The sequence below is a fragment of the Chelonia mydas genome, chromosome 3, assembly GCF_015237465.2.
Source record: "Chelonia mydas isolate rCheMyd1 chromosome 3, rCheMyd1.pri.v2, whole genome shotgun sequence".
In the NCBI taxonomy this organism is placed as follows: Eukaryota; Metazoa; Chordata; order Testudines; family Cheloniidae; genus Chelonia; species Chelonia mydas.
In genome coordinates, this window is record NC_057851.1 from 176945062 (window position 1) to 176960691 (window position 15630).

At 40.4% G+C, this 15630-nt stretch overlaps 1 protein-coding gene across 1 annotated transcript in view; it reads left to right on the forward strand.

The window, feature by feature from the left end:
* The window catches only part of FSHR (follicle stimulating hormone receptor), a 158391-nt gene that overhangs the window by 107762 nt on the left and 34999 nt on the right, over nucleotides 1–15630 (forward strand). The window contains exon 5 of the mRNA XM_037895925.2: nucleotides 14711–14782. Within this exon, the coding sequence (XP_037751853.1) occupies nucleotides 14711–14782 (72 nt within the window). The remainder of the gene's footprint in view (nucleotides 1–14710; nucleotides 14783–15630) is intronic.

The window sequence follows — 15630 nt, forward strand, 5'->3', positions numbered from 1 at the left end:
GTAGAGCTGTACTTTTTGAGTTCTCTGCTCTCAAAGAGCATTCTGTTCACTTTAGAGTTTAAGGGTCCCCGGTGGATGAGCAGTTTCACAATCTCACTGCCTTCCTTTGGGCTGCCAAGTGAAGAGGGTAACATCCTTTTAGGTTCTCAGAGACAATGATGATGAGGGGGCGGGTATAAGAACCTACATAGAACAGAAAAGAGTTTGCCATCTGCCAGGTTGGTTAGTGCATCATTCCTCCCCAAAACTTCCACTGTCTCCCTGTGACCATTCAGTGGAGCATGGCACAGAGGACTGTAGCTAGTACTGAGAGTACAGGTCACATTTGGCCCCCTCCAGATGCTAAGGACGCTGGAAAACAGGCACCCCTGCTGCTGATGCCCCTGGAGTGTTATCTCCATCACTCCTGAAGCCAAAACCCAAACTGATGTGCTTGCCCAAGGTCAGCTTCTTCAAAGCTTCTGGTTCTGCTTCTTTCCCAGGCCCTGCCAGCTAGGACCCCTCATTCCCTGGCTCTGACAGTATTCACCTTAGAAAAGAGAGAAATAGGGAACATGATAAAAGTATATAAAATGCTGAAGGGTTTGGAGAAGGTAAATGGAGAGCTTCTGTCCGCCCTTCTGTCCTTGCTGTCCCATAACAGAAGAACAAGAGGCCATGCCATGAAATTGAAAGGTGGCAAATTCAAAACTGATAAAAGCAAATACTTTTTTCATGCAGTGTCTAATTAGACTGCAGAACTCATTGCCACATGATACGGGTATGTTCAAGAATTTAGGATAATTCAAAGGGGGGCTGGAAATGTATATGGATAACAAGAATATCCAGAGTTGTCATAATTACTGCTAAACATTGGAAGGGATATGAAACCTCATACTTCAGGCCCTATGGCAATTTTTGTTAGGGAGAGGAGACTTTCCTGGGGATAGATCATCCCATGTCTGCATACTACAGGGTTTCTTGCACCTTCATCTGAAGCATTGTATGCTTGCTGCTGTAGGAGACAGGATAGTGGACTAATCTGATCCAGTAAGGCTACCCTTATGTTCCCATAGTCTTAAATGTGTATTTCATTGGGATGAAAGAAGCTACATTATATATGGCAAATAGAAGAAGTTATTAATAGAGAGGAAATATGAAAAACAATGAACAAAAAGGGCTACGTACGTACAAAATCAATAAAGAATAGACTCTTATACCTTAGTTTTAATACTTGGTACTGTGAAAGATGATGAATTATCTCCAGTCATTTCATTATATTAGATCAACTTATATTTACCTAATAAAATAACTGCTGTAATTGACAAGAGGAAATAATCTCATTAAGTGCCAGAATGTTCGGGAACATAAAAAGAGAAGGGTTTATCACCAGTAACTTTTCTATTATTTGTTGTAAAAGTTACCTTGTCTCCTCTTGGCACAGCACAATCTTTGCACTCAAATTGCAGCTGTGCTTCCAGTCAATAAAGATTGTAGGAAGTTTCACGAGTAGAACAAAAAGTGGTGAATTTTATTCTTTTCACTGATTTCATTAAAATGTGGTATGAAATCTTCTTCTGCCAGTGTACTCAATTTTGTTTTAGAGACCAAACAAACTTGTTCAGCTAAGGAAGAGGTGATGACCCAAGTCATGCCTAACCAACCTGATTGCCTTCTATGATGAGATAACTGGCTCTGTGGGTATGGGGAAAGCGGTGGATGTGATATACCTTGACTTTAGCAAAGCTTTTGATACGGTCAACCACAGTATTTTTGTCAGCAAGTTAAAGAAGTACGGTATAGTCCAAGATGAATGGATTATAAGGTGGATAGAAAGCTAGCTAGATCATCGGCCTCAATGGGTAGTGATCAACGGCTCGATGTCTGGTTGGCAGCCAGTATCAAGTGAAGTGCCCCAGGGTCAATCCTGGGGCTGGTTTTGTTCAACATCTTCATTAATGATCTGGGTGATGGGATGGATTGCACCCTCAGCAAGTTCGCGGATGACACTAAGCTGAGGGAAGAGGTAGATATGCTGGAGGGTAGCGATAGGGTCCAGAGTGACCTAGACAAATTGGAGGATTGGGCCAAAAGAAATCTGATCAGGTTCAACAAGGACAAGTGCAGCATCCTGCACTTACGATGGAAGAATCCCATGCACTGCTACAGGCTGGGGACCAACTAGTTAAGTGGAAGTTCTCCAGAAAAGGACCTGGGGATTACAGTGGACAAGAAACTGGATATGAGTCAGCAGTGTGCCCTTGTTGCCAAGAAAGCTAATGGCACATTGGGCTGCATTAGTAGGAGCATTGCCAACAGATTGAGGGAAGTGATTATTCCCCTCTATTCGGCACTGGTGAGGCCACATCTGCAGTATTACATCCAGTTTTGAGGCCCCTACTACAGAAAGGATGTGGACGAATAGGAGAGAGTCCAGTGGAGGGCAACAAAAATGATTAGGGGGCTGGGCCACATGACTTATGAGGAGAGGCTGAGGGAACTGGGCTTATTTAGTCTGCAGAAAAGAAGAGTGAGGGAGGATTTGTTAGCAGCCTTCAAGTACCTGAAGGGGGGGTTCCAAAGAGGATGGAGCTCGGCTGTTCTCCGTGGTGGCAGATGACAGAACAAGGAGTAATGGTCTCAAGTTGCAGTGGGGGAGGTCTAGGTTGGATATTAGGAAAAACTATTTCACTACGAGAGTGGTGAAGCACTGGAATGGGTTACCTAGGGAGGTGGTGGAATCTCCATCCTTAGAGGTTTTTAAGGCCTGGCTTGACAAAACTCTGGCTGGGATGATTTAGTTGGGGTTGGTCCTGCTTTGAGCAGGGGGTTGGACTAGATGACCTCTTGAGGTCTCTTCCATCACTAATTTTCTATGATTCTATGTTTCAAGGCCCACAGTACCTTTCAGTATCAGATCCTATGGCCTATCTGCACTCCAACCCCACATTCCATTCTATGAGCAAGTTCCTGTAACAGTCCCACAATTATGTTAAACTGAAATAATCTTCACAGGGAATTACCAGAAATTCCAGTTGTATGAGTATCAATAAATAAATCCTTATTCCAGTTGTGAAGGAAGCTGAAAGATGACTCGGTGTCTGATGTTTAATGGGCCTTCTCATTGTGCAGTGCAGGTGCAAGATTGTCCTGCTGAACAGCTTGGAAGTGCTTTTGCAGCATTCTGTGGCCACATTAGTGTTCTAGGCAGCCCTGTTAAATCACACTTGTTAAGCCGATAAGTAAACTAGGGCTGTCAAATGATTAAAACAATTAATCGGGATTAATCACATGATTAATAGCTATTAAAACAATTAATCATGATTAATTGCGATTAACCACACAATTAATCGTACTGTTAATAACAGAATACCATTTATTTAAATATTTTTGAATGTATTCTACATTTTCAAATATACTGAATTCAGTTACAACACAGAATACAAAGTATATAGTGCTCACTTTATATTTATTTTTGATTACAAGTACTTGCACTTAAAAAAAACAAAAGAAATTGTATTTTTCAATTCACCAAATACAAGTACTGTAGTGCAATCTCTTTATCATGAAAATTGAACTTACAAATGTAGAATTATATAGAAAAAAGCCCACATTCAAAAATAAAACAATGTAAAATTTTTGAGCCTGCAAGTCCACTCAGTCCTACTTTTTGTTCAGCCAATCTCTCAGACAAAGAAGTTTGTTTACATTTGCAGGAGATAACGCTGCCCACTTCTTGTTTACATTGTCACCTGAAAGTGAGAACAGGCATTCTTGTGGCACTTTTATAGCAGGCATTGCAAGATCTTTACATGCCAGTTGCGGTAAAGATTCATATGTCCCTTCATCTTCAACCACCATTCTAGAGGACATGCGATCATGCTGATGATGGGTTCTGCTCAATAACGATCCAAAGCAGTGCAGACCAACGCATGTTCATTTTCATCACCTGAGCCAGATGCCACCAGCAGAAGGCTGATTTTCTCTTTCGTTGGTTCGGGTTCTGTAGTTTCCGCATTGGAGTGTTGCTCTTTTAAGACGTCTGAAAGTATGATCCACACATCATCCCTCTCAAATTTTGGAAGGCACTTCAGATTCTTAACCCTTGGGTCAAGTGCTGTAGCTATCTTTAGAAATCTCACATTGGTACCTTCTTTGTGTTTTGTGAAATCTGCAGTGAAAGTGTTCTTAAAATGAACAACATGTGCTGGGTCATCATCTGAGACTGCTATAACATGAAATATATGACAGAATGCAGGTAAATCAGTACAGGGGACTGTGACAAGTTCGGTCACAGAGACCCCCCCTTAGGACTGCCACCTGATATGCTGAGACTACCTCTGAGCCCATTTTCCCTGCAGCTTGGGACTTCAGAACCCTGTCTTGTTGAGCCAGACATGCCAGCCTGCTGCAACACAGACCCAGGTCTGAACCACATCCCCAAAGCTGCAGACTTAACTGAAAACAGTTTAGGAAGTGCTCCTGTCTCTAGCACTGAGACACCCAGCTCCCAATGGGATCCAAACCCCAAATAAATCCATTCTACCCTGTATAAAGTGTATACAGGGTAAACTCATAAATTGTCTGCCCTCTATAACACTGATAGAAAGATATGCACAGCTGTCTGCTCCTCCAGATATTAATTACTTACTCTGGGTTAATTAATAAGCAAACGTGATTTTATTAAATATAAAAAGTAGTATTTATGTGATTCCAAGTAATAACAGACAGAAGAAAGTAAGTTACCAAGCAAAATAAAACAAAACACACAAGTCTGAGCCTAATAATTTAAGAAACTGATTACTGATGAAATCTCACCCCCAGAGATGTTCCAATAAGCTTCTTTCACAGACTGGCTTCCTTCCTAGTCTGGGTCCAGCAATCACTCACACTCCCATAGTTACTGTCCTTTGTTCCAGTTTCTTTCAGGCATCTCTTTGGTGTGGAGAGGCCATCTCTTAAGCCAGCTGAAGACAAAATGGGGGAGGGGCTTCCAGGGCCTTTTATATTCTCTCTCTTGTGGGTGGAACCCCTTTGTTCTCCTGTGCAAAATCACAGCAACAGGATGGAGTTTGTAGCCACCTGGGCAAGTCACATGTCCATGAATGATTCAGACGACGCCTTTGTTTACATTTTAGTTTGAACTTTCCCAGGAAATCTCAGATGTGGATTGGCGGATACAAAAGTGCCATGCAAATGCCTGTTCTCACTTACTGGTTACATTGCAAATAAGAAGTGGGCAGCATTATCTCCCGTAAATGTAAACAAACTTGTTTGTCTTAGCGATTGGCTGAACATGAAGTAGGACTGAGTGGACTTGTAGGCTCTGAAGTTTTACATTGTTTTGTTTTTGAGTGCAGTTATGTAACAACAACAAAATCTACATTTGTAAGTTGCACTTTCATGACAAAGAAATCGCACTACAGTACTTGTATGAGGTGAATTGAAAAATTCTCTCTTTTGTTTATCATTTTTACAATGCAAATATTTGAATTAAAATAATATACACTTCGATTTCAATTACAACACAGAATACAATATATATGAAAATATAGAAAAACATCCAAAATATTTAATACATTTAAATTGGTATTCTATTGTTTAACAGTGTGATTAATTGCTATTAATTTTTTAATCACGATTAATTCTTTTGAATTAATCGCATGAGTTAACTGCGATTAATCGACAACCCTAAATAAACACCTTTTCAGACTGTGAGGAATCTTCACCTGCTGGGATTCACCACTGATTTAATACAATAGTGGGCCCTGAGCTGCCTCTCACAGTGGTGTAAATCAGTAGTAACTCTATAGGAATCAATGGTGTGAGAAGGGAATCAGACGCAGTAATTCTGCCACTGGAGCTTCAGAATGCTCTCCTCTAAATGTTAGCCATATCACTAATATTTTGTTGCAAGCTTCTTGTCATTAAGGAGCAATGCCATCACAATTGTCTGCTAATTAAGATCTTGGACCTTCGTGCAATGCTAATGAAGTTTGTCTGTTCTGTGCATTTCAGTTCACTAGACATCTTATAGATCTGATCTGACCCAAGATATTTTTAAAAAATCCCCTCTTTTGAGTTGTGTGTTGCTGGAGTCCTCTCTGTCCCCATAGTATGCCCCTGCTGAGCTGTTGTGCAGCATTCCTTTAATGAGTGGAGATGAAGTTCTAGAACTAAATTCACTCAGTGCAAGAGGTGGGGGCATGTGTCATGAAGCAATTTATAGTTCCCTAATCCACAGGGCCAGAGGCAGCCTCGAAGCCACTTCCAGTTGCAGCCAAGCAGCTCTGAATTGTGCCAGTGATAGAGGAACCGTAATGGACTCTGCCGCAGTGGAGGATTGATGTAGCAGAGCACAGCCTCCATCACACCATATCCCCAACTTCTTTACAAGGAAGTAGGCAGAGGCACAGGCCTGATGCTGCGCAGTGTTCCAGCAGAGAGTTCCCCTTCTCCAGTGGGATGCTGTGCTGGGCATTTGCCACTGAGAAGCAATGGGGCTGTAACCTGGCTAGAGTCTGGCTGAGTCTGCTGTACAAAAACTAGCTGAAGCCACAATGAAATTTGACTAACTGAATGTCAGGGTGTTTAATTGGGAAATAACAATGCAAACATCTTCTTGTGGGGTAAAGGCATATTTACTTGGCAATGGGGAAAATGAATGATATTCCAGTTGTCATGAGTAGAATTCACGTGCCTTTTTCCTTTGGCTGCCAGACTGAATGTTACCCCATACTCTATGAACTACTACACCTTTATGTTTGACTATAGACGGCTACATAGGTGCAAAAGTATGTCATTGTTTACCCTAAATAAAATCCTCACAGCAAGCAGCAAAGAATGCATAGCCTATGCCAAATATAGTTTACTTGGCAGGACTAGCAATGCCTACAAAAAAGAGTGAACAACAGCATATTTTCTCAAATATAACTAACTGATATATGGAAACAGAAAAGCATCTGTCTTTGCATAGATATCAATACACTGTTTTCACTCTTTTTCCAAGTAGGAATGCATGAAATAGGATGCTCAAGGAAAGGGTAAGCCTCCCCAGCCCAGTTATATGTTGGCACCATTGGGACTCTTTCCTTTGACTTCAAAGGGCTCTGAATTATGGCCCAAGTGAGATAGCTACAAGACAGTCATGTGTAACAGAGAAAACATCCACACTTATGAATGCGTGGAAACTGAACTCAAAACTATCAAACCCACCCAATTCTCTGCTCACTATAGGGCATTGACTGTTGTGCTAGTTCTCTCCCCACATAGCTGTCATAGCCTGACCTGTCACCAGTATTAATCCTGCCAACAGCTCTTTCACATTCTGGTTCCTTTTTTCCTTTCCATTTCTTTGTGTTTCTTTCCCTTATTTTCCCTAAACCTTTGTTCAATTTCTCCTTAAAGTTCCCCTCCACAGCACCTTTGGGACAGTGCTTACTACAGTTTAATGGGGGGAAAGATATTTCCAAACAGTTATTTGATTGCTAAAATGACAAACCTTGCAGTATTATTCAGTTATAAACTTGAATAATTACTCAATAGAAATTGCCAAAAGTTGGTATGAATGTTGGTCCAGATTCTCAGCTGGTGTAAATCACTGTAGCAGCATGGAGCTGTGCTGATTTACATAACAGTTTGTTCAACCAGTTCTGATGATTTCTAATTCCCTGGGTACAATTCACAAAGCACCTTGGGCACCTAAACTCCAGAGTTAGACATCTAAGTACCTGTGCACAGCACCACTACGATCCACAAAACTCCTGGTTGGCTTCTGTCTAGCCCTGTCGGTGCATAAACTCACGCTAACTTTCTGCTGTCAAAGTTTCCTAGGCACCCTAAGTTTTGGACCCTGTGGTACGCACACTTCTGCCCCACTGTAGCCTATCTTCCATTAAATCTCTGAGCAATTTGCAAACCTGGGGAAGATAGACATTCAGTTGCCCAAGTTCCATGTGGGCCTTGATCTGGTAGGTAGCCTCAGAGCACTGCACTCAAGGCTTCCCACCTCCTCTCTCTAGCCCAGTGTCTATTTAATATATATCCACCCTGTAATAGTCATTTGTTGAGAACGAGAAAGAGAGAAAGAATGAGTGCTGTGATGGTGATGGACCCTTTATACTTTCAAGCTGTTTATGCCCTCCTATGCTACAGTGATACCCAGATGTCCTTCCTTGGCACATTTCTAGATGAAATACCCCAATGTTCTCCATGCTCTTGACTGTTTCACAGGCTACCATTTGCCTTTTTCTCAACCTCTCTTTAGAGGACAGAGATACATTTATTTTAATGATGAAAAGATCGGGATAGTTTTGTTTAGGGAGGAAATTGCTCAGAGGGGACACAATAGAAATGTACAAAAGAACAACTGATAGAAAGAAGGTAAATCAGCTTCTCCTGTTTACCCTTTCTCATAGTACAAGATCAAGGGGATAGTCAATGAAAATGGAAGGCAAGAAATTTAAAACTGAGACAAGGGAATACTTTTTTTACTCACTGCATAATTAATCTGTGGGGCTCCCTGCCATATGATTCCATTCAAGCCAAGTGCTTAGTAGGAGTCAAAAAAGGATTGGGCATGTATATGACTATATATATGGAGAACATCCACAACTCATAAAATAGGAAAAAAATTGTAAGGGGAGTAACAAACCCTCATGCACCATAACATAACTCAGACTAACCATCAGAAGCTAGGAAGAAATTGTAGGTTGTTATATAATTGCCCATTACTGCGAGTCTTGTACCTTCTTCTGAAGGTTCTGATATTGGTCAATGTCAATGACAGGATATCAGACTAAATGGGCTACTGGCCTGGTCAGTATGCCAAATCGTATGTTCTAAGATCCACAGCCAGTATGTCGTCTGTGATCGGATCGTCAAAACCCAGTTCAAAAAAACTAAAGCAAAAATAGGTACTTATTGTCAGTTTGCAGAAGACAATATAAAACACAGAACATTGTCAATGCATGAGATGGAGAGACACTGGGAAAAGTATTAAAATATCAGTAGCCCATCAATTTAATGAACTTTGCAGTATGCTGCTTAAGGGGTTTTCTATAAGATTCTTCAAACATATGAATACTATTACTAGCTCTTTATTATGGCTAGGGAAGAAATGATGGCTAGATTTCTCAGTGCTCCCATCAACCTATGGGATAATTACATTTTCTAAGTACCGAATATTAATATGGTATTGCCTGTCAGCTCTGGTAGAAGTACATCCCCACGTGCAGTAATGGAGTCCTCTGCAGCCCATTAACATCCTATATAATCACTGGAAAAAAGTCTGAGAAAAAATACTGTACTCAAATATAATAAACTTTTCTGGGTCAGACATCATCAAACTGAAAAACACACCATAAACTTCCTCACCAGTCTTTCTCAAGCAGAGACAGAATTGTTAATTGGCTTTCTTGGGTATATGCCAAAGAGAGAGAGTCTGTTTCAAAATGGTAACTTGTTGACCTTTTCACAGGTACAAGATAATTTATCTAACTGTCATATGGGGGAAGGATAGTAAGATGAGGTATTGTACATTGGCATGTAGCAATGCCTTTTCAAACCTCTCTTTTCTTTCCAAAATTAGTTCACATTTGTAATCTAGGTCCTATGATGCTGTTACAGTGGGTATGTCCAGCTCCCACCTTGAATTATTTCAATTTAAAAGGAAAACAGTATTTAAATATAACATTTTCAGAACATTATTGTGGCTGTATAACTAGGTCTCAGGAAAAAGTGGAAACAATGTTCAGGTTATGTGTAAACTAGTTTGCTTTGTAGATGGCAAACCTACTGTCACAGGCTTTCCATCACTGTGTTTGTGCATGCAGGACATGACTTCTTGGAAGAGCTGGCACAAACAATTAATAGCATGCTTCCTAAATACAGAGATCTTTGGCCTTGCTACAAGGATACAGTACAGCATAATGATGATTAACACTGAATTCCACATAACCCCTGGTCCTTAAGTGTGTCCTCAGGGGAGGAAGGGAATGCAGGCTGGCACAAAGAGACATTCCCCACCTATATGCATGCTCTGCTCTAGGTTCAAGGTCATTTGTAGCCCTTGCACTTGGGAAAGCACTTTGACTATACAGCTCTGATTGTACCAGTCCATGGACTGGGCTGAGCACATTGTAAAGGAGCAGGCTGCACCACCTGAAAGATACCTTAAGGAGCTTCAAAAGAAATTAATTATGTTTCCCTGAGGTACAATCCCTTCCACAAGCTCCCCCTGGGGGATGATGACTCTGCAGTTCTTCCAACTCAGGACTGTGGCTAAGTGGCTCAGTCTGCCCCTGAGAGTTTTATGGTAATCTTCCCTACACACTACGCACCTTCCTGTGGAATGTTAGCATATACCAAATTACTTGGTTCGTGTTTGCCTGCTAGAGCTTCATTACAGAACTGACATTCCACTGGATCATTTTCAAGTATTAGAATTGAAACACTCCAACCAAAATGTCTGAGGTTTTCCCACTTCGTTTAGAATTCCTCATCCACATTATACGTAACTATCTTTTGGGATTTGCATGTAACATACAGGGCCAGATCTGGAGCTATGTCAATTTGCTTCCGCTGAGGATCTGGCCGATCTGACTTTTTGTTCTGAAAGGTTATTTGAGTGTGTTCTTAACTGCTGAATTCTTGACTTATATCTCAAATGGCTTCTGCATTTAAAACTAACTTCTGATCTTAGTTTGTTTATTTTATTAGGATATGTGTGGGTACATATATATATATGTTTATAATATAAACCAGTATGAAATATTTAGAAATCTCATCTTTGTCTCTGACTTACGTATTTGGTTCCTTTAACAAATATGTACAATAAGTTAATAAGTTAAACCATGCTCTCAATTTTATGGGGCATCTCCTATGGTTGCATAAATAAGAGTGGAATTTGGCTCAATATCTGCAAATGAGTGCCAGAAAACCCAAGAGAGATGTGGGTGGGTGTTATGTTTTTTGGAAAAAAACACTCCATCCCGTGTAACCTTTTTTAAAAGACAACTATGACTTTGGAATGTAGCCATTGACAATCTGAGGAGAAGCGAGCTGCTACAGAGCTATTTATATGTATGGTAGATGGGATTCAGTTATAATGTAGATTAAAGGAGACGCTTGTTTAAAGGTAGCATCAACAGAACATATATATTACATGGTAAATATATTGACAAAACTGTCCTGCAGGACGGATATCCAGTAAATGGGATTATCTACATTCTAACAAGATTACAAGATTATCCACTCTAGAGATTTGTTGTCTGAGTACAAGAGAGGGAGGCCCGACAGAACTATGGTTTAACCAGTGTTTTTAGTTTTTCTGCCACATGAGTTGCTAAAAAACAGTCTCTCCTGTTTCTAATCATTGTCCTGTCCACCAGTGCACTCCACACACTGCACCACCTGTAGATTTAATAAAAGTGTTATGATTTTCTAAATTTTATACTCCATAATCCCATGCCATTAAAACCAGTCGAGTTACACATACCTGATGTGAGAACAGAATCCTGCCCAATACCTTTGGGAAAACAGAAGGATAGTGACTGCTGTATCATGCAGACATTACAAGTTCCCCTTCCCACTTGTGGGGTGCAAGCTCTGCTGACCAACATGACCCACCCTTTGGGGGACCTAGTGGTGGTGGTGATGGTGGTGGTGCGAGAGTACTGTAGTCCTTGCACTGTCTGAACACAAGGAACAAGCTAAGCTCTGGGGAGTGATGTGGGGAGGAAAGCTATTAATTCCCTCCCCTCTGCCCTACTATACTCCTACACAATCTGGCAACAGATTGTTATCTGCCTCAGCACAGACGTTATTAAAACAAATGCATGGTATAATTTGTATTTAAATACAAGTGATTCTCACATTTAACACCTTAAACAATTGCATGGAATTGTAGCCATAGGACTCTCATTGAAAATCAAAGGCAGCTGTGGAGCTCAAACCCCACACAATTCTCAGCTTATTTAGGGATTGAACTTTAAGTACTGTAAGGAAGGTGATACAGGCAGTGTCTTTCTACCTTTTTTAATGGTTGTTTTGCTAACTCTATTCAGGGTACAGCACTGCAAGATGTACATTAAAAATAAAAATCTTGTGATGACTCACCTGCTGCATTAATAATGCCTTTCGATTTATCTGTATATGTTAGTTTTGCAAAGTACATTTTGTTGCACTTTCTTGATCACTTGTGACAAGTTGGAGTTGTTTTTATCCAGTACAAGCATGCCTGTTCCCAAGACGAAGTAATTGTGACATTTAAGAAATTGTCCCCGACGTGTATTCTTGCATATTCAGTGCCATCCCTTTAAATGTTCTTTCATGTAATGCAAAGGATTGTGGTTATAAAATGAGACCACCAAGGAACCCATTTTTCATCATGTCTAAATAGTGTATCCATATTCCGCATTTGAGAGCTTGAATCAACACTTAGGCATATAAATGGCCATTTTATGGACCTAAGTGTCAATTTAAATGCCCAAATGTGGGATTTGGATGTCCTGTTTAGATTTCCACGTTTGCTCATGAATACCTGAAGGGTCTTTTAACAACTTTTCAGGAACATTTCAGGTTCACATTGAACATTATATGAATGCTCGTTATGTTTTCCAGCGTCTCAGCCAGAGTTTTTCATCATCATTTAATTATTCAAGAATGTAAGTGTGCAAAAAAAAATTACATCCAATAACAGAAGACCACTATTCTGTGTAGATGCTAATACAAAGGCCTGGGCTAGCCTACGACATTAAGTTGGCTTAACTACTTTGCTCAGGACTGTGAAAAATGTCATGCCCTGTGCAATGTAATGAAGCCAACTTAAGCCTAAGAAGTCTTCTATGAGCCTAGCTACTGCCACTCAGAGAGGTAGATTTACTACAGTGATAGCATAACCTCTTCTGTTCCTGAAGTGTGTAATGTAGACATACCCAAAACATTCGATATACCACTAATATATTTCTTAAAAAAAAACAAAACAAAAAAAACAGTATTCTCAGTTCAAGGTTACCTCCAATACCACCTCACATAGTAGATACATACAAGCAATTTGCCTTAACTGAAGCCCGCTCTTCTCTTTGTCTGGTAATGCAACTGGCCTAAGCCAGAAGCCCAGGCAGCTTTGCTGATACCTGTGGCACTGTCCTTTCACTGTTTATAGGTTATCAATATATCATCAATGTTATCAAACTGGATAAAATTTTATGAGCCAAAAAAAGTATTGTGTTCTGTAATATTCTGGTTTGGCCTTGTGTTGGGATGTGTCATCCCTATCCTGGGCCAGCAAGGGTTAACCAGCTGCTCGGAGCCCACTCGGCCCTGCCCTGCCACATTTGCACTTGCTGTCAGGTAGTAAGGTGGGCAGTTAAAAAGGAAAGAGGAAAGCTCAGTAAGAGGAAAGGGCATGCTCAGTACCTCTCCCAAGATTGATTGCCAGAGTCTCCCCAGAGGAAGGTAGGCCTGGGACAGGATTATTGTGTTTGTTTTCTCCATGGGACTAGTTCTTTGCTCTGCTGCAAAAGACCATAGGGCTTTTCTGTGCCACCTGTGACTAGCCTGAAGGATCTAAGTAGACTGTGGCAGGGTAACCCTTGCCAAATAAAACCTGTGGACTTCTGGGGACTGGTCTACGCTACAGCTGTAAGTCGTCCTAAGTTATGCTACTTCAGTTACATAAGTCGACTTAAGTTAGATTGACTTAGAGCGGTGTCTACACTGCACTGTGTCAATGGGAGATGCTCTCCCGCCTACTTACCTTACTCTTCTTGGGGAGCTGAAACAGAAGAGTCAATGGGAGAGCACTCTGCCATCAATCGCAGCAGTGCTGATCTAGCCATAAGTATAGACAAGCCCTTGAGTCCTACTCAAGTCTGCCAGCTAATTTATCTTGGACTCTGAAGAGCATGTTCACAGGCCTCAACCACAACCCCTGTTGCAAGAAACCGGGCATTTTCCAGTGGAAATGACAATTCCACTAAAGTGAAGGTTAAAAATTGTGTTTAAAAATGGGTTCATATTTACAAATGCATATTATAAAAATATGTTATTCTGTATCACTGTGATTAATCAGCTTAAAAGATAGTGGAGAAATAAACGCCATGACAGAATCTTTCTTCACTCCAGAAGGTCAGGTACTTTAATTATTCTCAGTCTGGTAGTTCATGTCTTTATTAAATCAATAAAAGTTGTAAAACTAGAAATCGAATGCTTTCTACTCTTGATTCTTAGGTCCCCCCAATCTGTGTAATAGGCATGCCCTTCTTTCATTTTATTTTGGGCATCCTAAAATCAATCCCTAACCTGGATCTTTCAGTTGCTGAACTAAAGCACTATTGATGAACTGACATCTAAGCAAAATATATTTCTGAAACCTAACAAATGAAGGCTGAAATGCACCCCTGTGCAGGGGATCAGTGAAAGACCCCTAGGCAACACCAGTTTAAGTCCTGAAAGTAGCATTTCAGAAAGCAGTCAGCATTGCCCTTACTCCTCTCCCATTGAAATCAGTGAGAGTTTTACTCCTGACTTCAGGGTTAGGCCACTACTTTCGAATATCCCACCCATACTATACAACATAAGTATGGCTTCCCTGGTGTATAGGCCTTCTGCACACGAATTAATTATACCCTACATGATTGCCAATTTTATTCCAGTATTTCTTCTTTGTTAGTTTTATTTTATTCTTGAGCCACAGCTAATAATCTTCATTTGTTCTCTCCCTCTTTAGGTCAATATCAAACACTGGCATTAAGTTTTTACCTACTGTACATAAGCTACAATCTCTCCAGAAAGTTTTATTGTAAGTTTATATTGGCTGCTTTTAACTATTTGTTATCTTCATCCGAATGGTCTGCTCCTCTAATAAGATCTTGGACACATTTTCCTTTGCATTTGTTTAGTGACTTTGTTACTTCATCACCAGTTGTAATCTTGTGTGCATTGATAATTTGTTTTACATTATTTGAGTGTTCCTGTGACTTCTCTATACCAGATTTGATATATGGCGTGTGACAGAGAACTTTTTATTTGGTTCATGGGACCGACAATAGCCTTTAACTTCTAAGTCTCCAATTTATATTCAAGCCAGGCTGGTAGAGACAGAAATTTGTTGTCATCTGGTGACTGTTCTATTATCAGTGTGAAATGAGTTGGTCTCAATCCACTTCCCAGTGGACAGGTCACAAAAAATCACTGCTGTCAACACCCGTGTTGGCCACAGAGGTGGTTGGAAAATAGGGTAATTTTTCCCTTAGAAAATTTCAACAAAAATGGAGAACAAATCATTAATTTAAACTTTTCCATGGAAAATTTTGACCTTTGTTGAAAAACCAAAAACACAAACATTTTTCTTTTCTTTTCTTTTTTTCCAACAAAAAGTCAACACTTTCCATGGAAAGCAGGCACTCTCTGTGAAAATTTTCATTTAGTCAAAAACCCAAATTTTCCATCAAAAACCAGCTTTGATAATCCTGACCCCTTGAAGTCAGTAGGAATTTTGCAATTGACTTTCATAGGAATTCACTATCAAAAACACAGTTTTGATAGAAATTTTTCAGCAGCCCTAGTTGGCAGTCACAAGCAGAACAGCCAGGGAATGAATAGGCACTCTTGTTTTACCCTTACAGGTGGCTGGTGTTGAGGTATATT